Source organism: Haemorhous mexicanus, chromosome 2 (assembly GCF_027477595.1).
Source record: "Haemorhous mexicanus isolate bHaeMex1 chromosome 2, bHaeMex1.pri, whole genome shotgun sequence".
NCBI lineage: Eukaryota > Metazoa > Chordata > Aves > Passeriformes > Fringillidae > Haemorhous > Haemorhous mexicanus.
In genome coordinates this window covers 33,981,696-34,004,156 of record NC_082342.1, presented here as the reverse complement: position 1 = coordinate 34,004,156, position 22,461 = coordinate 33,981,696, and the positions used below count along the sequence as shown (strand labels likewise).

General features: G+C 48.4%; 1 protein-coding gene across 1 annotated transcript; it reads right to left on the bottom strand.

Annotated features, from left to right (window-relative positions):
* Window positions 1-948: 948 nt before the first annotated feature.
* LOC132324262 (alpha-2-macroglobulin-like protein 1) lies at window positions 949-22,208 on the bottom strand. Its single transcript, XM_059840355.1, has 34 exons — window positions 22,049-22,208; window positions 20,905-21,067; window positions 20,497-20,549; window positions 19,605-19,622; window positions 18,919-19,078; window positions 18,235-18,319; window positions 17,305-17,419; window positions 16,866-16,980; window positions 16,324-16,433; window positions 15,623-15,790; window positions 15,076-15,306; window positions 14,617-14,680; window positions 13,715-13,860; window positions 12,600-12,749; window positions 12,119-12,235; window positions 11,449-11,596; window positions 10,918-11,029; window positions 9,442-9,667; window positions 8,809-8,935; window positions 8,398-8,519; window positions 7,868-7,922; window positions 7,077-7,160; window positions 6,507-6,683; window positions 6,264-6,345; window positions 5,771-5,927; window positions 5,499-5,573; window positions 4,213-4,375; window positions 3,350-3,567; window positions 2,952-3,167; window positions 2,350-2,474; window positions 1,895-1,985; window positions 1,378-1,446; window positions 1,073-1,175; window positions 949-989 (listed from the first exon to the last, which is right to left on the bottom strand). Exons 1-34 carry the CDS (start codon window positions 22,097-22,099, stop codon window positions 949-951), a joined length of 4,137 nt encoding a protein of 1,378 aa, XP_059696338.1. The 5' UTR covers window positions 22,100-22,208.
* Window positions 22,209-22,461: the final 253 nt, after the last annotated feature.

The window sequence follows — 22,461 nt, the reverse complement described above, 5'->3', positions numbered from 1 at the left end:
CCACATAAAGTGCACCAGCAGCCAAGTCCTTTATGGCTCAGCTACATCTGTGTGCAGGAGATGATGCCCAGTGGGATCAGTCTCCATGCAGGACTAGGAGTCCTCACCCCATACTGATGGCTGCACAACACTGCTGGAGGAGAATCCAGTGCTGGAGGAAATGAATGCCAGTGACATAGCTGAGAAACAGAGTTTGCCTCTGCTCACTCTTCCCAGGTAAACGCTGTCACAGAGTCCAAACACACACCACAGTAGCCAGATTTGTGATTTGTATTTTATTTTCATTCTTTTTGCAAGCAAGAAAATCCGTAGATTAAAACAATCAGAATTAATCAGACACCCCCAAAAAAATTCACCAGATCATGGCTGTCAGGATGAGCAGCATAGCTTAGGCTGGATTTAGTCCTGAAATCCAACCTGAGATGTGTCCCAGCACCAAAATCCCAAGCCTGAGATGTGACTTTCCAGGTGTCCCACTATACCAGGAGCAATAGTGCAGCAGCCCCACTGTCCCAAGGCATCTTGCATTAGTGGGATCCCTGTGAGCTGAAGTAGTGGACAGTAAGGAAGCAGTCCAAGTCCCTGGAGAAAGGAGAGCAGAAGAGACAGTAACCCAGAGAGCAAATAATATGACCAAATTATTAATTCAGGATGCTAACAGCTAGGGAGCACAGGCTCTCACTAAGGACTCTAAAGGAAAGGGGTTTTTTGTTTAATCCACTATCTTTGTGTTACTTCAGCCCCTCCCCAGAAAGAGAAACTCTCCATACGCAAATATAATAAGCTGAAATTAGTACCATGAATTCTGCATAGGGAGTTTCAGATGCAGTCCTAGATGAAGGGAACATGCTGAATCAGAGATACACAGAGCTCCAGCAGGACACTGAGTAGTGGATAGGTGCAGAGGAAGGTCTGTACAGGGAGCTGAGGAGGGGATTTGCACCTACCTCAAATGCAGAAGACATTATAGTCAGCCAGGGCCTGCTCCTCTGCAACAGAACAGGAGAGATCTGAGTTATTCTTGCACAGAGCCAAGTGCAGACACCCAGGCACCCCATGGTTCCACACTGACCTGGGCTGTAGTAGTCATAGACCCTGATATGACCTGGCTTCAGGTTGGTCACCTCAATCTCCTGCTCCAGATGCAGGACATATGTGTCAGAGATATGGCTCAGCTGGGGAAGAAAATAAATGACAGTTCACTTATGAGCAGTTCTTTTTATTCCTCACCTGAATTTGATTCTACTGACAATGCTGTAGACTCAAACACTGGACTTCAAGATGAATCTTGAGTCTGCTAGCCTCAGTCTTGGATTCTCCCAAAAACTCGGGCAGTGCCCTCCACTCCTTCAGCTTCTCCAGCATCACAGACATTACCTTGTCCAAGTAGATGGCAACACCTCCTTGTGTTTTCTCAGTTCTTCTCACAGAGTGTCCATGCTGCAGCTAGGACACGAGAGAGGAGAAAGCAATTTAGTTTCATCTTTTGAAAGGAAAGTGTGAGACATCCCAACAAGGTTTATCTAAGTTTGAGTGGGCAGATTCTCATTCACTCACTTCCAAGTGTATTTTTGACTCTTATCTTGTCAGGCTGATCTCCCTGCAGGGCCACTCAGCTCCTGCAAACCCCAAGGACAAGAGCCTAGGGTACTTAGCTGACAGGGGAATGCTAAGCTGATTGGGTCAGAAGTATCACCATCCTCAAGACTCAAAGAAACAGCCAACCGTGTGTGTTCAAGTTTCTTGTGTGGCACGGAGGAAGGGATGGTGAGATTGCTCAAGGAAGAGACAGGCAACACCTTCCTATAGAACCTTCCCATACAGCCTTCCCCTCTCCTTGGGCACTGATGGTCCCACTGACACCACTTCCCCACCCTGACTCCACACATCTTACAGACATCCCAGATCCTGGAACCAGGGCAAATCCAGTTGGTAGGGACACCTCCAGAATCACCATGTTGGAAGTGAATTTCTTCCCGTTGTACCTGGGGAGAAGATGAAAAAGAGAGTCTCTGGGGGGGGGGAACATTAAAAAGAGAATCTCTTCCAGCTTTCCCTTCCCTTTAGCACCAGTCCCTGTGTGCAGTGCCCTGAGCCAGGCAGCCCAGGCAGGGCTGGGGCCGAGGCAGTCACTGCTCCCTCTCACAGGGTGCCAAGGATGGCTGCACTGCTCTGAGCGTCCCCAGTCTGAGCTGACTTCTGCACACCTCTCTCCAGCAAGAGCCAAGGCTCTCCATCTGACCCTCCTGCTGAAACTGCCTGGTGCCTCCACTGCAGCCAAGAAGCACCCCTCAGCTCTCCAGCCATGCCCAGCTTTCCTTCCAAGTGAGATGAGATCTTTGGAGTCACCTGACATTGACATGGACCGTAACAGAGCGTGTATTGTCCTTGGTGCAATTGACTGGCTCAGTTTTCACTTGCAAGGCAAAGGATGTGGAGTCTTGTGGGGAGGGTGTGTTGTACCTCAGCACCATCTGCAGGGAGAAACAAAGAGACAAAGACATTGATAATTAGCTGGATATCATCTATGACACCTTTTTTCCATTGGCTACTCAGCTGCTTGAGATTGGACCCCAGAGAGTAAATGGATAAATTATATGCAGTAAGCACACTCATCCCAGTACCCAAAATAAAGGTTACTCTGATTGGAAACGTTCCATGGGCTCCTTCTCAAACTTTCAGTTGAGACTGTGCAAGTCAGGCACACAGCAGTGGGATCACTGCAAAGCAATTTCATCCTCCAGTACTCTTGAGAGCCATGGAAGCATCATGGTCCTCATATTTGGGCAGGTTCTGTCTGTTTCCTCCCACACACAGGTTTGTTGCATTGGCACCAGGCTGGGATTAAAGCACGGTCAATGCACATTTCCTTCCACAGAGGTGCAGCAGAGTTTTGGTTTTGACAAGATGAGGAGATGAGGGTGGTCACAGCAGGGTCTGTGGGAACCTACCCGAGTAAAGACACAGCAGCTGCCGTGGGCCTGCACCAAGAACTTGCCCGGGACCTCTGTCAGTGCCGCCTCCTGCACCAGCAGCCGGTTCTGGTAGGAGACCTGGAACTTCTTCCCAAAGCCTCCATGGGACCTCACCCTCACCTCTGCATCCCCCTGTGTGCTGTGTGTCAGTGCTGCATACTTGGCCAGTGCCTGCAAGGCCACCACTGTGTCCTGAAAAGGAAAACACAATTGCATTTGCATCTCTGACACCCAGAGACACTTGAAACCAGCGTCCTGAGGACCTCCATATCCAAGGACTCCTTTGCCCAAAGCATTTACGCTTCCATACATTGTGTGCATATCTTGCAGAGGTTCTTTCTCAGGAAACATCCCCTTCCCTGGCCATGAGTTACCTGTGTTGAGGCAAAGCCTCCATAGGCATTCTGCTGCCTGGTGAGCCAGGCCACGATGCCAGAGGCTGTGGTGAGGTCAGACTCTGTGACATTTGGCTTGGAGAGCAGAGCCAGGAGGACGTAGGCTGTCAGCTCCACATCCACAGGCACTGGCTGTGACCAAGGGCTGGTACTGGTTCTGGGCTTGGATGATGTCTGGCTCCAGTGGATCTGCCCATCTGGGAAAGGAAGGTAGCAGAGGGAGTCTTAAGGGATGTCAGGGAACAACTGCTGTGGCCTAGCCTCCTAGACACAGTGGCTTGTGTCTGCAGAGACCATTGGGCAAACACCTCTTGGTTGGGTCATCACATCACCAGGGCAGCTGAAAACCAATGCATTTTGCAATACCTAAAACTCCATATTCCACACCAAAGTGACATGCAAAAATTAATACGCCAATAATGTGCATATGCATTACCTCCCAGTTGTCCAAATTCTGTATTGCCTTGTTTGCCAGGTCCACTAACAACCTGGTACCAGCCAGCTGTCCACTGGCCAGCCCTGAGGGTGAGGGGCTAACAAGGCATGGGCCACCATGCTTTCCTCTCTGGCATTTTGCAGTCCTGCACTAGAATGCCCAAGTCTCCCAAACCCCAACCTCCACTTCAGGTACCAGAAAAGGGCAAGAGGTCCGAAGGAAATCAGCACCCACGCCACAGTGTCGGCAGCACACGCCATGAGCTCGTTCAGTGGATGTCTGAAACCTCTCCTTGGTGAAGGGCCTGGAGGGTGAGGCTGTGCTCCTCCCAGCTGCACCTTACCAAGGGCTCAGAAAGGTCACCTGTCCCTTCTCTGGCATTCCCCTGGCACCGCGGCCCCCGTACCTGCTCTGATTGCCTTTTGGTCAAGCACATGGAGGAGCTCCTGGGTGCGCTGCGAGTCCTTAGCCAGGGCGAAGGTGTAGGCCAGCAGGGCCTGGGTGTAAGGGCTGGCAGCCTTGGGCAGGGCAGGGGCGATGCAGCCCAGAGCCCTGCGCACCACCGAGCTCTGCAGGGGAGAGGGACACGCTGCTGGTCACACACAAACCTGGGACACCAGCAGGAGCAGGCACACATTTCCGTGCCAGCCCAGAAAGCTCAGAACCCCGTTCATTCACTCCGGGGACTCTGTGCCCACACCTGCGCTCTCTCCATCAGCAGCAGCCGCATCTGCAGCCCTTGGTGGAAGGTGCTTGACAGACCTCCCCCCTGAGCTGGTTTTGGGCTTCAGCAGTGCTCTCTCAATGAAATGAGCACCTTTCCTGAGGGAGTAACACCGCCTTGTCTTACTTTCCCAGTCCAAACACAACAGCAGCAAAACCGCACCGCAGCCAATGCGTACACACAGCCTGCTGAGCAGGGCGACTGTGTTTAATTCACCTTCACAGTGAATAATTGCGCTTATGGTGAAAGAGGGGTGACCTGAAGGACATCTATTGCCAGAAAGAAGATTAATTTCTGTCTTCCTTTTTTTTGCCTAAGCCCACTGCTTTCCGTTCCACTGAAAAGCATTGCTTTTCCACTTACTTTTCTGACTTCCAGACAGCTTCACTTCTCAATGTCTACAATTGTGTTTCTCCATCAAGTTAATTGGTTTTTTATTTGCATCTGCCACAGCCTAGTAACTAGCTACAATCCTTAGCACTTGTAAGAGCTCCCTCTTATTGTCATTACTTAACCATGCAGTTCCAGCTGCCCTACAGCACTCCTTTCCCAGACCTCTGCTTTATTTGTGAAGCTAAACCCTATTTGGAATTACATTATGTCTATTTACTTGACTGTGGAAGCAGCTCCACCCACCTCACAATCAGCCTTCAGCTGGGTAGGACCAGCAAGGGGATGGGAGGCAGGGGGAGTGGGAATTAACAGCTCATTCCTGGGGAATGGCCAACACACTATCTAGCCATGAAGTCCAGTGGTTCCCAGTAGTTTAACCTCACCTTCTCCCTGCCAGGGATATCCTCCTCAAAGGGAGAGTTTTTCCTGAGAAGGCATAAAATCCTCCTCACCCGCTCAATTACTTTGCCCACAAGTCCCTCCAAGGTGCTCTGTTGCCTGCCCCAGTGTTACCACTAAGCTCTTTAAGATTCAGATCTTCAGGCAAGAGCATGGAAAAGAATCCCAGTATTTACCTCTGGTGTTGCTCCTGCCTCCAAGTATGCAGCAGTGATGTAAGCAGCCAAGGGGACTTCCCCATCTACACCTCCCTAAAAAAAGCATAGACATCCAAAAAGCAGGGAAAATTAATAGGCAAATACTGAAGCTTTTCAGGAGAGGTTTCACCTATTCCTGGCTTGCTCCCTCTCAAGAAAGCACTACAACACAGGCAAGTGAATTTAAACAATTATCAGCAGACTTGGCAAGAACTGCGCAGTGCTGTCCTTCAAGGTGCACTGGCTCCTACCTTCATGAATGTGTGGAAAAGTTGTCCCACATTTTTGAAGCAACCACTGGGAAGCTGGTGGAATTCCAGCCAGGTGAGAGCAGCTTGGATAATCCGGTTGTCCAGGTAAATGTATGGCTTGGCTTGGACAAAGCATTTAACCACAAATGCAGTCAGCCTGATTGAGGAGAACAGAAAAAAAGCCATGAAAGAAGGAAGACAGGAATCAGAGAGAGGTGGAGTGCATGAAAGAGCAGGAAGAATGAATGGAAAGAATCTAAGCAGAAGTTGAGGAAAAAAAGTGAGAGTTTGAAACTGGTGGATCTCTCTTTACATATTGTGCTATTTCTAATGTGCTGGTTCAAGATCAGTTCATCCCCAGGACTGGGGTGCCCTAGTCCCCAAAGCTTCTAGAACACTTTGGATCTAGTAGGACAGCAAGGGTTTCATGCTGGAAGCAGGAAGTTGCCCACCTCCTGGCTGTCAGACAGCAGGGAGAGAGCCCAGGGCTTACCAAGTATTACCATACTCATCCTTGGTACCAAATTCACTGTAGGAGCCATCAGGGTGCTGATAGTGCAGCTGTATCTGGTACCCTGGGAAGCAGGATAGGACATGAGTGCTCACAGTGGTATTTGCAATGAAATTGCTGTGCAGGAATGGGATGGTTGAGTGCTCCAGGTGGACGGGGAGGAGGAGCCTGGGACTGTTGGACACAGGGGAAGGCAGAGGGGCAGGGTGGCTCTCTCGCACTCACCATTGCGCAGGAATCCCGTTGCCCTGTCCTTGATCTCAGGGCTCAGCTGCCTCGTCTTCTCCAGGTACTGCAGCACATAGACAATGGGGGCAAACAGCACCATGTTCTGCTCCCCACAGCCATGGGGCAGCTGCACCAGGTGGTCCAGGTTCTGCAGTGCCATCCCCATGAGGTCCCCTGAGACAAAACATAAGCACCCTGACCACCTCCTAGGCAGTAAGATTCACCTCCTCCTCCTACCTGTGACCATTCCCAGCAGTGCACCAAGCAAGGCAGGCCCAGCACAGCAGTGTGGGGACACCTCTGTCCAGCCACCTTATCAGTTCCACTGTGCCCCTCATATGAGCTGTACGCATTCCCATCCCAGCAGGAAAGCTCATTAACACAACACTCTCTCCCTTGCTGCGTGTTTTAGGTTGTCAGTAATCAGGAAATACAGCTACACATGTAAGAACATGGCAGTGGAGCCTTGGAAACCTTAGAGTGGTGTGTGGGGGAATTTGGGCTGCCCTTGGGCTAAACTCAGAGATATGGGATTTGCAAGGCCACTACCATAACTTAACTCCTTACCAGTGACTGAGACGGTGGCTCTGACTGAACCTTCAACCACATTTAGAGGCAACACCAGGGACACAGACTCCTCTGCTGGATTCCCTGACACCAGTCGGGTAAGGTGTGGGGAGAACAAAAAGAAATAGATTCTGATGAAAAAAAGCCTTCAAAACCCCAGAAACTGTTCAAGGCTGTCTTGTGATAACTTCCCATTTTCCTGTCACAGAGGCTGGAAATCGCTTCCAAAATCCATGTCCCATTCCATCCTTAATTTCCTTCATCCACCTCATGGTAACTGTGCTGTCCTAACACCCTTCCTTATAAAGAGGTTGAAAGGATTTTCTCCTGGAAACCCTCAGGGATCAAAGTCACCTATTTTTCTCTACAGAAGTTACTCCATTTAAGATTTCAGTTGCAGGTTTGTCTCCTCAATGCTCCTCATGCTCTCAAAATCAGCTGATGGCCCCATCATACACCATAAAATTCAAGGCAGGAACAGCAATCCTAAGCCATGACCTCCAGCCTAACCATTAGTTCAGCAGTGTGGCTTTATTTCCACAGGTGAAAAAGGCCTCAAGCTGTCAGTGCCAGGGATGTTGATGCTGAAAGAGCAGACCTCCCCACGCCCCTGCCTAGGAGAAAGCCCTAGCTGGCACCACAGTTAGAGTACGCTTCTGTAGCTTCATCATGCAGACAGAGAAAATTGTTCAAGTTTTCACTTGTTGAACTATTCTGGGTTGAATACCCAGAAGGTGGTTAGACAAGAAGAGGGGGATGAACAGGGTGAAAGAAGAAAGCAATCCATCTACCTTTTTCGGGACACAGGATGGAGCTGTGAGCCTTTTCTACCAACACTCCCTCTGGCTGTTGGAGCACATAAAAGTAGCATTTTAATGAGCACCCAAGAGAGAAATGGGATTACAAGTGGCTTAGAAGAAGGTATGTTTAGAATCCTGGTTCAGGGTGGACAGTCCGCTTAAGTATCATCATTTTCACATAAAAATAAAAACTACTTTCAACCATTTTCACTTCAGATCAGAAACCACCATGCATTTTCAGAATATCCTAAATTCTGAATATCTATGAAAATGATTCTGTAAGATTCAGCAGAGAACTCAGGAGGCAAGGACATAAAAGAATGTTTAAAGTTTCCCAGGGTATGAAGTGAAGGACATCCCTTTACCTTCTACATCCATCAGCCCTCACGGCCGGGCCCAGCTCAGGCCCTGAGATGATAATTGCACATTTTGAATAGCAGCTCCCAAAATTAACACACACAAAATCTGGGAATTGCAGAAAGCCTACTTTGAGGCTTAGGTAACAGAACAGCTTGACTGACCCGGACTGGAATGAGTTTGGTGATCGTGTCTTTCTGTCCTTGTTTTGGGACAAATGGTATCTCCCCACCACAGAGCTCTTTGGAGGCCACAGCCTCTGTGCTGAAGGTGATGTTCATGAGCCCTGAAAATAACACACATTTAGGTGCATAAGACACTTTCTGAGGAGACACTTTTTGTTAGTACAATAGATATCACCTGCTGATAACAAAAATTTGATCAGAGCCCTCCCTATATGTTTCTGTACCTCCTAACACAGGCTTGTGAGTAACCACGACCACAGGATAAGTGCAAATAAATACTCTGGGTAACAGAGCAAACAGCTCCTCACTCTATGTCAGCTCTCACAGAACTCCTCCACCTTGGTCCCATCCCTTCCCAGTTCCACCACCCCACCTCCCTGTGCTTCTCACCCAGCTGCTCAGCTGTCACACTCCACTGAAAGGTCTTGGCTTCCCCAGCACACAAGCAGCTGCTGTAGACACAGCCCTTGCATGGCTTCAGCTGGAAGTGTGCAGACTCCTCCAGGGTCACTTGGATCTGAAGGGGCAGAAGGGATGGCAACTGGCAATAAATAAACATCAACAACACAAAAAGGAAGCCTACAGAGGGTAGAAGCAGGGAGGAAGGTAGAAACCTGAGAGGAATACACACAGATTGTTTGATTTGCCAGGGATAAGGTTGGGAAAGTTAAAGTCCTGGCAACCTGGCCAGGGTTATCAAGGGCAACAAGTGTGTCTTGTGTTTGTGCTTGGGATTGCCCCAGCCCACAGGACCATGCACTTGGCCTTGCTGAACTCCATGGGGTTTGCACAAGCTCAACTCTCAGTCATGTCAAGGGTGCTTCCTTTTTTCTCTTTTTAAAGGTGGGAGTAATGTTTTGCCTTTTCCAGTCAGAGGGAATGTCACTGAATTGCCATGACTTCTCAAAGGGGATTTGGAACTGGATGACCTTTAAGGTCCCTTCCCCTGTGATTCTATGATCACAGGCCACAGGTGTCAGCCATGTCCTGCTTTCCTTGCAGAGGCTATCAGGGCTCACCTACCCTCATGCATTGCTGCAGGTTGTTGGAGACTGTGGCCTTCAAGCTGAAGGTCTCACCCTGGACCACAGAAGATGGCACTGGCAGCTCCACAAGAAAGGGCTTGGAAACAATCAGCCAGGAGGCTGGAGCAAACCCAAAGCCGTTCCACCCTGTGCAGAACATTCCTGCTTTCCATTCTGTGATGGCATCAGGCACAGTGACAGTGATGCTCTTGTTCCCACTGGGGCTGGGGAGAAGTGGACAGCAACAGAAGCATTTAATTGAACGATGCCATATGCCATACCAGCTGACCTGCTCTGTGTTCTTCTCTGCAGAGCACCCCATCACCTCAGTCCAACCCCTACTGAACTTGCAGCCCTTGCAGGGCAACAAGCAAGTCCTTGTAGAAGTGGAGACCCCACCCCAGGTGCTTTTATCGACAGAACGCTGTAACACATAGGTTACATGGCTGCAAGATGCCATCAATCACAGACAGTGATTGATGGCAATCACCTTTGCACATCTAAAAATGGCTTACAGATGTCAGCAGTCTTATTTTCTTGGCCTAGAAATGAAGAACCAGAAACCAGAAACCAACAGAGCAACAGCACTAGCAGCAGTGGGGCTTAGCAGACAAGGTTGATCCAGCCATTCTCTGTCCTGTGAGACACTGACAGCTTAAAGCCCAGCATGAGGGCAGGGCAGAGACTTGTCCTGTGCACACATCACAACTTTTGAGAGGAGCAGACTGTTCTGCAGCTGCCATCACAGCCAACAGAAAAAGCAGATACAGCTAAAGGTACTGGTATTATTCAGCTTATTTAACCGTGCATGTACAGGAAGGCAAGACACACAACAAAGAAACTTTTGGTGGCTCAGATCATGTTGGTGAACAAGTCACAGAGGAAATATTTGCTGCTGGGGGTGAAGAGGTAGATGTATCTGTAAAGACAATGGAGGTGGGAGAGAGAAGATGTTGATGGGAAATATGCTCACGATCTGGTCTGAGCATATTTCAGTCTTCAGAGAGCACACAAGAAAATCTTGAAGTCTCAGATGAAAAATCTCCAAAAGCTCTCTCAGCAGACCCTGTGTACACACTGAGCCTTTCTCCCAGGACACAGTTTTCAGTCCTGTGAAGGACTTACATGGACATCAGCTCCCCCTGGATACCAGGATACATCTGTGAGCACATTTTGAGAAATGCAAGCCCACAGGACTACCAAAAGCAGAGTATAGGCAGTAAACTAAGCTTGTTGGCTGCACCTCATGCTTTTCTATCTTCCTATGCCAGCCACCTCTCATGGATGACCAGCACTCCTAGTAGAGGAAAATGGATTTAATCAATACACCAACTCCAGCAATGAACAGCCTACAGGTAGGAGCCCCATGATGTATGTCCTTAAGTGTCTTGCACAGCTGCCTCTGATCTAAACTCAGCTGCATCTGCTGCCACTCCCAGCCACACAAAATGACCCCACTGCACAGTTTACTCACCCCACAGAATACAAATCCCACAGCCAAGTTTGGTGGAAATGCTTGTGTGCTTTCTCTTCAGCTGCAGAAAAAGGTGGAAACATAGCAGGCTGATAGGTTGATATCAGATGCTCTGTTGGAAACAACAAAGACCTATAGTCACCACAGGGTTCTCAGGTTCTGCTTAAGAGAAGAGGAGCTCCAGCACACCTCAGGCTGTAGGAAATTCAGTCAGCTCTTCAGAAATATGGCAACAGATCAAAATGTGCTGTCCCAAATTTTAAAATCCCTTGGCTCATTTCAAATGTCAGAGGTGCTTTAGGGTTTACTTGCATGTGGAGGCACCATGGGACAGGCAACATTTCCCTCACTCCAGAGATAAAACCTGGGATCCAGACATCCCACTAACAGCCCTCACACTAGCACAACAGGTCCCTCTTTCCCCTCCATTTGCACTTATAGCAAGTGCTGCCTCTTGGCTCAAACCCAGGACTGCTTTCACATGAAAAACTAAGCCTCCCATGTAAGAAGAAAAAGCTGTCAAATGCTTACTGTTGTACACTTTATGGGGCTGGGCAAATGTCAACATGGGCCTGGAAATAGACATTCCTCTTTCCCGCAGCATACTTGTCAATGGAGTCGTTGGGCATACTCTGGGTTTCTTGATATTGGTGTTGGACATAATTTTCAACCCCGTTTCCTGTAGGAAAAAATTATTCACCAGAAGATTGTCCTCTCCTCTCTGCCCTCTGCCCTTGTGCCTTCCTGCAGTGGGGCTTGGCTGCCCTCTGTATTCTCTTGCTTCATTTTAAGAAGGAATAATTCAGATCCCCCACAATGGGTAAGCAAGCTTTCTAAGGTAATTCTTCTGGCCTGGGTCAGCCAAATTTATTCCTTTTCAAACATATGGTCATTTGGGTACTATGCCTTCTCTGCCTGCAGGGTGCAATTGCTCATGCTACGAAGATTAAACAAATTGTGTGAAATCCAATTAAAGTAATGAATCATCCTTGGCATCCTGAGTCACACAAATGTGGCAACTACACAAGGATTTTTCCTTATACATTTCAAGTCACCTATTCAAATAAGGAGTTACAAGGGCTTAAACTGCACCTGTTCACTGTCCTGTCTGCAGCAGCATCCCTTGGATATTGGTAAAGTCAGGGGCCACATTTCCCTCAGCTCATGAATTATCTCAACCCACCAAATCAACCGTTTTTACCCTGAATGCTGTAAACACATCAGGCTCATCGGAATTTGGGAACCCACATGAAGGATCATCTTCAGACACTTGGCGAGGATACCTGGCATTATAAACAGATGGGAACAGCCCATAGATCTGAGAAAGCAAGGGGAAAAAAAATCAGTGCAAATTAAACCTGGCATTCCCTTCCCCTCATGCATCCAAGGCCTGTTTGAGTTGCTTCTGGCTACTGTACATGAACGTGTGCCAGAAAGCCCAGGATCGCTGTCACTCCTCCTGGGCTCTCCTCTGATAGTGCCAGCACAGAAGCTGTTTTACCACCAAGTGATGCTCAACATCTTCCTTAATCCCTAATCCCTACCTATCCACACTGGGAGTGCTGCTGATCCCTCCAGGCCGTGCTTTCAGTTTCCTGGAGTTAAATTCTACACAGGTGTAGTGGCCACCCTCCCACCTTGTTTCAGGAGGGAAGGGAAAAGGTCAGAGCAGGCTCGCTCACCGAGTGGCTGCTCAGTTCTTTTCCTGGCTTCATCCAAAAGGCACTCGGATCCACAGCCCAGACAGCACATGTGGAGCCAGGAGCTGCCTGCAGGTGGAGGCCAACCTGTGAGCCAGGAAGAGTCTCTGGCGTGGAGAAGCTCAGCTCCACCTGGATGGGAAGAATGCAGGCAATGCCTGAGTGACATTTCTAAGGGTGGCCACCCTACCACTTCCCAAGCAGGGAAGGGACCTACATGAAGAGAGTTTCCAACCACCTGCCTTGGATAGACAGGCAAGGAACCTCCCAAGGACCCCGGGAGGTATTTAAAAAGACAACACTGAGGTTCTAACAGGAAAGATGCCACAGGGGGAGCCATCAGTGTGCACATGGAGACATTCCTGTGTCAGAGCACAAGTTCTCTCTTCTTTACCCAGCAAACCAGCCAGCCATGGTCACACACCTCACAGCTGTCTTATGAAGCCCCTTCTTCTGGGGCCCCAGATCATAAATAAGCCTAGTCCTTATCTCCAGGGTCTTTGTGGGATTGGCCTCAGTTTCCTGAAACTCCTCCTGTTCTTGGTTGAATCTGACTGTCTATGGCAGACAAAGAGCTGTGAAGCTGTGCAGCAGGGTAATGCCCTCTCAGAAATTCACCTCTGGAGTGCAGGACACAGCCAAGAAAGCAGATTGCCAGGGATGTCACAATGACCAGATGCACTCAGCCCTTTCTGGATGGCCAGTAAGATCCACTTCTTCCATCATCCACTTTCAGATGCCATCCCAATACCACACACTAGCAATTCTAATTGCTGCAGCAGCAGAGCAGCCCTGAGCTCTCCTGAGAACCACACAAATGATCTGTGCTGACCTGGATTATCTATGATCCTACCAGGCTGCAGTTGCCTGTGGAGACAGACAGCAACTCTCTGCCTTTCCCAAGCATTGCAGCAGCCCCCACAATTCTGAGCACACACTTTCTCCAAACATCACAGCACACCTCACCAATCACAAACTGCAGCTCCTGTGACAGCATCACACACAGTGTCAGCCACACAGCAACACAGCTCTCCTTTCATTGCAGCAGACACGTCCCTGCTCACACATTTAGTCACAGCCTCAGACACAAACCCTACCTTGTTTCTGAAACACGTGGAGACACTGAAGATGGCAGAATCAGCAATGATTTTTCCATTAGGGAAGATGACATAAACAACAAGTCTTGGAGCTGGGGCATAGGTCAAGCTGAACGTAAGAGGGATGGAGAAGGAGCCTTCCAGCACTAGATGGAGGAGAGGGAATAAGAGGAGGTAGATTTGATAATTAAAATAGAGTCTGATCATCTTTGCCATTCTGCATGTGCCTGTTTCAATCCTTTCCTCCTTTACTGAAGTCTTTCAAGACCAAAGAGATTAATGGAGACTGCTGAAACAATCAGCACATCTCTCATCTCTGGATCTGGTACTCAAGACCCACAAAAGATTTTCTGTTTATTGCCTTGGGGACACAAAACAGTACTTTGGAGTTCAAGCTTGGCTCCACAAAGAGTCTCAGATATCTTTCAAAGCCTCCTCTTACCCAACATCTCCCATCCCACCACCAATGAAGATGTGACCTTATCCCAAAATACTTATAATTCAAGTATCAAAGAACAAGAGCTGGAGAAGTAGTCAACAGTGGGTCAACAGACATCAAAATTATAAACTGTGGCATCCTAACGACCCAGATTATTTGGAGACACACTTGCTATGGAGAGTAAGACTGCAGTTTCATGCTGCTTGTACGAGCAGCAGCAACAGGAGATTTGAAGACAACAGAGGATGAGCCTATGGGCTGGGAAATGCTGAGTATTCTTCTCTTGGTACATAGCAGGAGGGCAAAGGAAACATGAAATCTGGAAAGGCACAGTGCTCTGACGCAGCACACAAGTGGTGAGCCACCCCTGCATTGCAGGGAGGTTACAGCACTTATCCAAATAAGAGGGGATGCCACAGACCACTGAGTTCTTGCTAGACATGACACTGGGGAGTGCACTTACTTCTTGGCAGCCCAACCCAAACAGTCTGCTGGCCTGCATGGACTATCCCTCTTTTCCCTGTGACCTAGAGAAGAACACAGAAAGGGATGGTCACATAGTCACATGGCATTTGAGATCACGAAGAAACCCTGAAATTAAACTGGGAGATTAAATGGGGGTTGGGGGAGGAATATTAGCTTTATTTGTTCTCAGCTAGTAAGGAGAGCTTAGAGATGAAGTAAGGGGAGGACAGGTAAGGCCAATACCTGCCCTGCACCTGTGCAGATCCTAAAAGAAAGGTTCTGCCTTTGTTGCTATTACTGCAGTACCAGAATCAAAACCAGGATCCAGCTCCATGATGACTGGAGGAACTCCCTGTCCTGGCCTGAGCTGAGACTGTCAAATATCAGGCTTGAACCTCTAAGAGATGCTGATCTTGGGCCTTCAGCTGTCACCCACTAGTGCTTCCCCAGAACTCACAAAGTAGGAGAAGATGACACGCTTGGGCCCATGTTCCAGGTCTTCCTCATAAATTTTGAAGTCCACCTGGACAGACTGTGTTTTACCACAGGGCATTGTCTCTGGCACACGGATGATAGAGAGGAAGCTCCTGCTGGTGCTGTAGAATGGATGTATGAAATAAGAGGCTCTCTGGTAATTCAAGTCAGCTGTCCCAGGATCTCTGTCTGAATCTTGATGCAGGACACTTGCCTGGTGAGAAAAAAAACCCAACAAATCAGTTAGTGTCTCTGGTTAAACAAGTCAGCTGCAAATCATCTTTGTAAGATGATCTGAGCAATGCCAATGACAAGTCTCTCTGTGGAGAGCTCATGAGGAAAACAACCAGGATGGAGAATAAGCTCTCAGAGGGACAGCCAGGATCTCGGCCAAGATCTAGAACATGCTGGGGTGCTTCAGGTTTGTGTTACTCTCCCTCAGGAAGGAACAAGGAAGATGTTTGTGGGCCAGTAAATAGCTCTGACATGCACACATACCCCCGCCACAAGACACACCCTTCCTCATTTACCTCCAGGGAGGCCAAGGTCCTGTTCCAGACAGAGGTGTCCAGGCTAAATGAAGCTTTTCCAGAGTCCCCGGTGATGTACTTCTGCTTAAATTGCTGCTCAGCACAGTTTACTACGAGGAGGACTTCTTTGTTCTTCAGTGCTTTGCCTTGGTAATCAATGACTTTAATCTGAGGATATCATGGGGAGCAAGAGAAGTGCAGAAGAATCTAATTAGCAGACAGAATCTCTGGTTTCCCCAAGTCAGGAGCAGTGTTTCCAAAGACAGCAAGATCACTCTTTCAGTCACTAATAATATCAACACTGCCACTGCTCCTGTCATATTTCCTCTTGCTCTACCATGTTCATTCACAGAATCACAGAATGGGTAAGGTTGGAAGGGATCACAATGGGTCATCTGGTCCAACCTCCAGTGTTCTCCACTCCTTCACAGCAGAAGATTTCCTGGCTGCTGAAATTCCAGATGTTTGGGTTTGCACCCCCCATATTAAAGCCCATAGCTGCTCCCCCTCATGGGTTATTTGGTAAATGGCAGTCTTGGGTGTTATCCTGACACTGGACAATTCCAGAGTTTTGTTTCTGAGAGTCATTTGTGCCCTCCCAAGCCCCTGGCTAGAGACGGAGTCAGAAAAGACAGTAAATAAAAGTTACTGTGAAATATTGCTCACGTTCTTTCCTTCAGAGAAGTGAAACTGGGAATTACCTTTCCTCTGTACATCTGTCCAGGGTGGTAGTAAGAATTCACATCATCAAACAAGGCCATCCCACCAATCCTGGAGATGAGCAATTTGTGGGAAGCATTGACCTGTATCTCTGAATGAAAGCAGCAAGACAGAAACATGAGAGAGGGAACAAGAAAGTCAACCACTCCTCAGCAATTTCCCTGCAGAGTGACCCACTGGTAATACAGATAGACATGTTCAGCTGCTCACACATTTCACATCCCACTGGTGATCTGCCCAAGATTCTGGGAATCTGGTCTTTCTCCCATTTAACTGCTAGCTTTTAGACAGCCTCAGCACCTGACACCACACTCAGAGTGAGGGTGTCACTCTGAGCTGCTGTCACTCTGAGCTGCTGCCATCAAGAGCTGCTGTCTCTGTCTCTATCTGTGTGGTTACACAGCAGGCCCCCGTGGGCTCAGAAGGCTCAGATCCCTTGCTAGCCTGAAAGTCTCTGGTGCTCTTGGTCAGATCTGCACATCTTCACGTGCCTCCTCCCAGGCACCAGAAATTCCAGAGTTACCTGTGGCATCCTCCACCAGCGAGGCCTCTGCGACTATGCTGTCCTGATAGTAGCGAAAGTCTCGGCTGAAGGGGGACAGGCTCACGTTTGTGGAGAAGCAACCTGCCTCATCTGTCTGAAAGTACAGGGAGGAGAAACAAGGTCTGAGAGAGGCACTTGCATTAGAAGTCATGGAGGAGCAGCAGCACGAAACCCTGGCTCTCAGGGCGCTTTTCCTTTTGGCATTGCAGCCCAGGATGTGGAGCAGGCACATGAGGAAGCCCAGTCACAATCACCAGGCACAGCTGCTGAGGGGCAGCACCAGTAGCAGTGGCCAAGCAGCCAAAACAATGGGTTAACACTGCTGTTACTTCAGCTAAAGGACCCAGCAGCCTTGTGTTACCCTGAGGCTGAGCACAAATGCCCCTGAACACGGCTCAGCTCTTCCTAAGCATCTCACCTGGTTGCTGAATGTGTAACAGAGATCGGGTTTGGAAGCACTGGGCAGGAACGGGGCTATCTTCTGACAAAGGCTCACACGAACCATCCCCTGGACGCTTTTCCCACGAGTGTATCTGTTGGGGGGGGCAGGGAAAGGAGGAGACAGTCACACACAGTGGGAGAACGCATGGCTTGCTTGGCACAGCCCCAGAGACCACCCACTGCCAGATACTCACACTCTAGCACAAGAGTGGCAGCCACACAGCAGGCCCAGGAGCCCTGACCCAGCAAGCAGGGTCAGGACAGGGCTGTACAGTGATGGGAGATCAAGGGCTTTGTTAAATAATTAGCACCAAACTAAATTATTTTGGGTAACTAGAATGTTGTAGGTGCTGACTGCACTATATATCAGCATCACCCGCAATAGCCCCAGGATGTGCTGAAGGCATTCATCATCTTATGACCAGAAACATGGGTGATTAAGAAAGTGCCTTCTATTAAAAAATTACCTTTACATGGGGCTAACTGTAGCATTGCCCTTGGATCATACCTGGGGCAATTCATTTTTGCCTCCCTCTAGTTTCTGCTTGAGCATAATCTGGAAAAGCTTCCCATCATTACCCATGAGTTTCTTCTCCAGGGAGATGAACACCACGTCTGTCATGTCCTGTCCCACAAACAGTTGCTTGTCAAAGGGTAGACTGTTCCCCCAGGTTTTGTGTGTGGAGATTTGTGAAGTGTTTTTAGAAAAGAGGCATTAGAGTATCAGAATGATAGCTACAGGAATGTTTTGTGTTGCCTCAGGGTGCAAACAGCTGCCATGGAAGGTTCTGGCTTCCTGTGACTGAAGCGTAATAGACTTGCCCTTTAGCTCCTCATGGTTACCTATCCAGTTGTGCACATCAGGCCAGAAATGAACACAGGGCCATCCCTCCAGTCAGATCCTCACCTGCCACATACCCGGAGCGGGAAGGTTGTCTCTAGTGCATAAATCTGATTTGGTGCCTCAAAGGTCACTTCAAATTTTGGCAGCACTGGAAGGGAAAAACAGAGAACTGTAGGAAACAAAGGCCTTCACAAAGTATTAACATAAAGGTAGACAGTGGTGGAATAAGGAGCAGGAAATGGAGAAGGAAGGTGGTGAGAAGGGGAAAGGAAAGGTTTTCCATTATCTTTAACGGATTTGTGTGTAGGCCCTGGATGATTTGCTCCTTCCCTAACTAAAACCAAACATGCCCAAGTCCCTGGTACTTCTGACAGCTATTTTCAATGAGAGAAGGCTGGCCTCCCAATACAGTTGATTAGGGAATGAAAGTGAAGCGAGAGGTCACTGGACTTCATATTCTCTGGAAAAGTCCATCCTGAATAGCCTTGTTTAATCTGACTCTGAGATCCATAGGAATCAGCTGCATCAAAGGTCTGGGGCCACACACAACACTCTTCCCACACGCTAATCCAAGGTCCCAAAGCAGTCTCTCCTCTCCTGAGCCTCAGCTCAGACTCTTTCCTGTGACAGATGCTACCACTTTTCCCATTTCTCCTGGGATGGGTATCAAGGAATAGACACCCTGCTTCCTGGAGCAGGAGTGCAGGGTGCTGTCAGGAGCTCAGACGAACCCCCGTGTGCTCATACCGCGCTCCTTGACGGAGAAGCTGCCGTAGGCTCCGGCGCTGGTGGCGTTGATGACGTACGTTCCCAGCAGGGGCTCGTCACTCAGCTGGAAAGACAGGTCTGCAATGCCATCCTGAGGGACCACGTCCTGCCACTGCTCTATCTGGTTGTTCTTAGGGTCCTGCACCAACAAGAAAGAGGGAGTTGTTCCAGCACCTCACCGATCCACATCCCATAGAAACTGAGCTTCAGGATTCCAGTGTTGTAGACTACTACCAGGTTCTATAGCTAAGGAAATGAGGTTTGGTATAGCCTGGTCAGGAAATTTTGAAGACATGATAATGCTCAGATTCTGCCCCCAGTATCTGAGCCTCCCTTTACACTTATTTAAACTCTGATTTTAAGCAAAGATTCTTTGCAGTTGTAACATTCTTTCATAAGCATCTAAGTTTTCTATTTATTCTGTTGTAAGTCTAGAACAACAGTTTTCTACTGGAGTGCCTGGGAACATAACCTCAAAGAAGTGCTTAAAAAAAAACTAAAAGGAGTATGGTAGTTTAAAAATTTAATGTACAACAACAACAAAAAAAAGAAGCTCTACTACTCCACTCAGAGGTCTGTAAAATCTACCAGAAATTGAATATGTACAGCACAGTGAAACAACTGCCATCACCAAAACTCTAACACAAGATTTCAGCATCACTTACCAGGAGAAACAGGGAAATCTGGGGAGGAAAAAAAATGCAAAATCATTAGAAGAGAGAAACACATGCCAGCAGTACACATAAGGTGCTTCAGACTCAGAGCCCCCACTGAAGGATATGCAACTGGTGATTTGGAAACTTAAGAGCACTGACAACAATAGAAAGTAAAACAAATGCCACCAAAAAGGAGAAATACCAGGTGGGCTCAGTACAGTAAGGTGTGAAGAAAGGGAAAGGAAAAACTAATCTGGAGGCCACGCAATACTTACTAATGACCTCCCAACAGAAAAACTCAGAAGTCACTACCCAAACAAACCTAGTTCTGGTTCAGGTGTGGTCTAAAGAGGGTTACAGTGGTATAGGATCACATAACTTGGAATGACCCTCTGGAGGCCATGTAATCCAACATCCTGCCGAAACATGTCTTCCTGAGCAGATTGCTCATAGCCTTCTCCAGCTGGGTTCTGAACACCTCCAATGATGAAAATGCCTTTTCTGGACACATTTCCACATTGTTGCAATCAAAAAGTTTGTCCTAAAAATGTCTGTGCAGCACTTCCCACATTCCAGCTTGTAGGGTGCAGATTAAAAGCACCCTTCCCCACAAGAAGGAAAACCTGATTTACAATCTGTTCTCTCCCCCTGTGACACCATCACATCAGGAATCAAAATGTCCCATACTTGCAGCTGTGTGACCATTCTACCAAGATGAGCAAGAGACCCACACACCTCTGCCATCTTCCTGGCAGCCACTATTGCCCTCTGCATACTCATGAAACCTGCCAGGGGTGAATGTGGAAAAGTTGGAGCTTTGGCAGAGGAGCAGGGTGGAAGGGAGGTAGGATCCATGCATGGTACAAGGCAGCCTCTTCCACAGCCCCCAGGACACGCTTACCGAATCGTTGAGTGCAAGGAATTCCTCATCCAGAGTCACAACGCGAAATTTCACTGAAGAAGGAAATCAGGGAATGTATTATCAGACCTCAGTTTTTCCCTACAGACCCCTGTTCCATGTGCTTCCCCAGCTCCTGCCTCCATTGTAGACACACTTGTGGTGACGTCTGACACAAACATTCCCACATGGAAGGTACCATGGACATGGTTATCATTATTTACCGCCTCCTGCAACTCCAAAGTCATCACAAGCCAGACATTACAAACATTTAAAACACCACTCAGCAAGAGATATGGTCTCAAAGCCTTCTGCTAGGGCTGTTCATGCATTGCAGGCCATCACAGTCTTCCCACATGGTGCAACCAGCAAAAAGCCTGGGACCCTCAGCTGCTCCCATTTGCATCTCACCTGTCTGCCCTGGTTCATAGATGGCCTTGTCTGTCTGGATGATGGTGCCATTCCTGGACTTGCAGATCAGGACCTTTTTCTGCTCCTCAACATTGACCCCATCTCCTGTGATGGTCAGTTTTACAGTGGCAACCTCCTCTGTGCCATCAGCTGGAGGGGCAACCTGCACAGACAGAGAGGAGAGCACACAGGCCCCAGGTAATCTTCTGACAGTAAAGAGGAACAATTAACTGGTTCTCTCCCACAGTGCCAGGAGGGAACAATCAGAAACAACCTCTGAAACCAGATCACATCCAGATCTCACACAGTCCTACATGAACAGGAGGGGGCCTTGCATGCCATGGAATCTCTTCTTTATCCCACTGATGACAAGCAAGCCCCTAACACTTGTGAGTCTTCAGACTTCCTTGGGAAGATGGATAGATGACAGAAAGGTGAGAGATGGTAGCAGAGAATCGAAAGAGAGAGATCAAGCAGTTGCACAGCCTCAAATGGTAGGCTTTCAGAGCTACCCAGCACTTACAAGCAAGAAATCCAAAGTAGAAAACACAACCAGAAAGACACCAAAGACCCCAACAGCCGCAGCACAGAATATACAGCATAACAGAAGGGGTATTGCTTAGACATGTCTGCCTTATCCCAGACCTTTGCTAAGTTCTCACCAACAATAAATAACCTTTAAGATACTGTTTAGAAAAACAAGCATATTCATTTCCATCCAACTAATCTTCAGTAGCTCCCAAGAGCTGAGTTGCTGCCTGACTTCAGGTACAACAGAAACTGCAGTATGTCCTGCAAGACACCATTTCCCCAAGCTTTAGCTGTGAACTTGCACAAGTCCTTCAGAAAGAGCTAAGGCTGCTTCATCTGGTCTGTAATGGAGGAGAAGGACACAGGTGGTATCCAGAACTCTGGCAGATTTTAACAAATGTAAATTTCATTTCAAAATTCAATCCAGAGAGGAAATTCAGTGCTAACCAACAGGCTGTGTTGGGCTGTGCATCCCTGGTCATCACCCATTCCCCTTCCTGAAAGGTCATACCAAGACAAATTAGACCCCACCCATGTCACCCCTGGTTAGGGAGTAACACAAGCAATATCCCAAAAGGAAAATCAGTCATGGCATTTGCCTAGGGTGGCTCACCCAGAACTTAGTGCACAGGAAAGTCTTCTTCTTCTGGATGGTTTCTTGCATCAAGAGCTCCCGTCCTGCAGAGCGCTCCAAGGCCAGATTCACTTGAATTTTTGCTTCATGACAGGTGATGTGGAGGCAGGCAACCTGGGTGGATGGGTACTGGAGAGCTGCAGGGATCACCACCAGGTAATGTCTGTGGTGGGGGAGGACAGCAGAGGTGGTATCAGTCTGAGGTCTCAAGAGGTGTAAGAAAGCTGCCCTGCTGTGGCCCACTACTGCAGAATCCTTCAGCAATGTGCCATGGCTTCCATCAACATTCAAAAGCAGCAGTGGGCCCAGCAAAGCTGTTGCTTCACTGAAACTTGAGAGGTAGTTTCTGCTTGATTAGCTTAAGTATAGCCCTATAATCTTTTTCAATCCCC

What these genes read in the sequence shown, in the direction of transcription:
- LOC132324262 (XM_059840355.1), bottom strand. Translation starts at nt 22,099, where the DNA reads ATGCAAGAAACCATCCAGAAGAAGAAGACTTTCCTGTGCACTAAGTTC. An exon ending in GACAGATGTACAGAGGAAAG is followed by an intron (nt 15,791 to 16,323) that starts GTAATTCCCAGT and finishes TGATATCCTCAG; the next exon opens with ATTAAAGTCATTGATTACCA. An exon ending in GCTGCTGTGTCTTTACTCGG is followed by an intron (nt 2,475 to 2,951) that starts GTAGGTTCCCAC and finishes TTCTCCCTGCAG; the next exon opens with ATGGTGCTGAGGTACAACAC.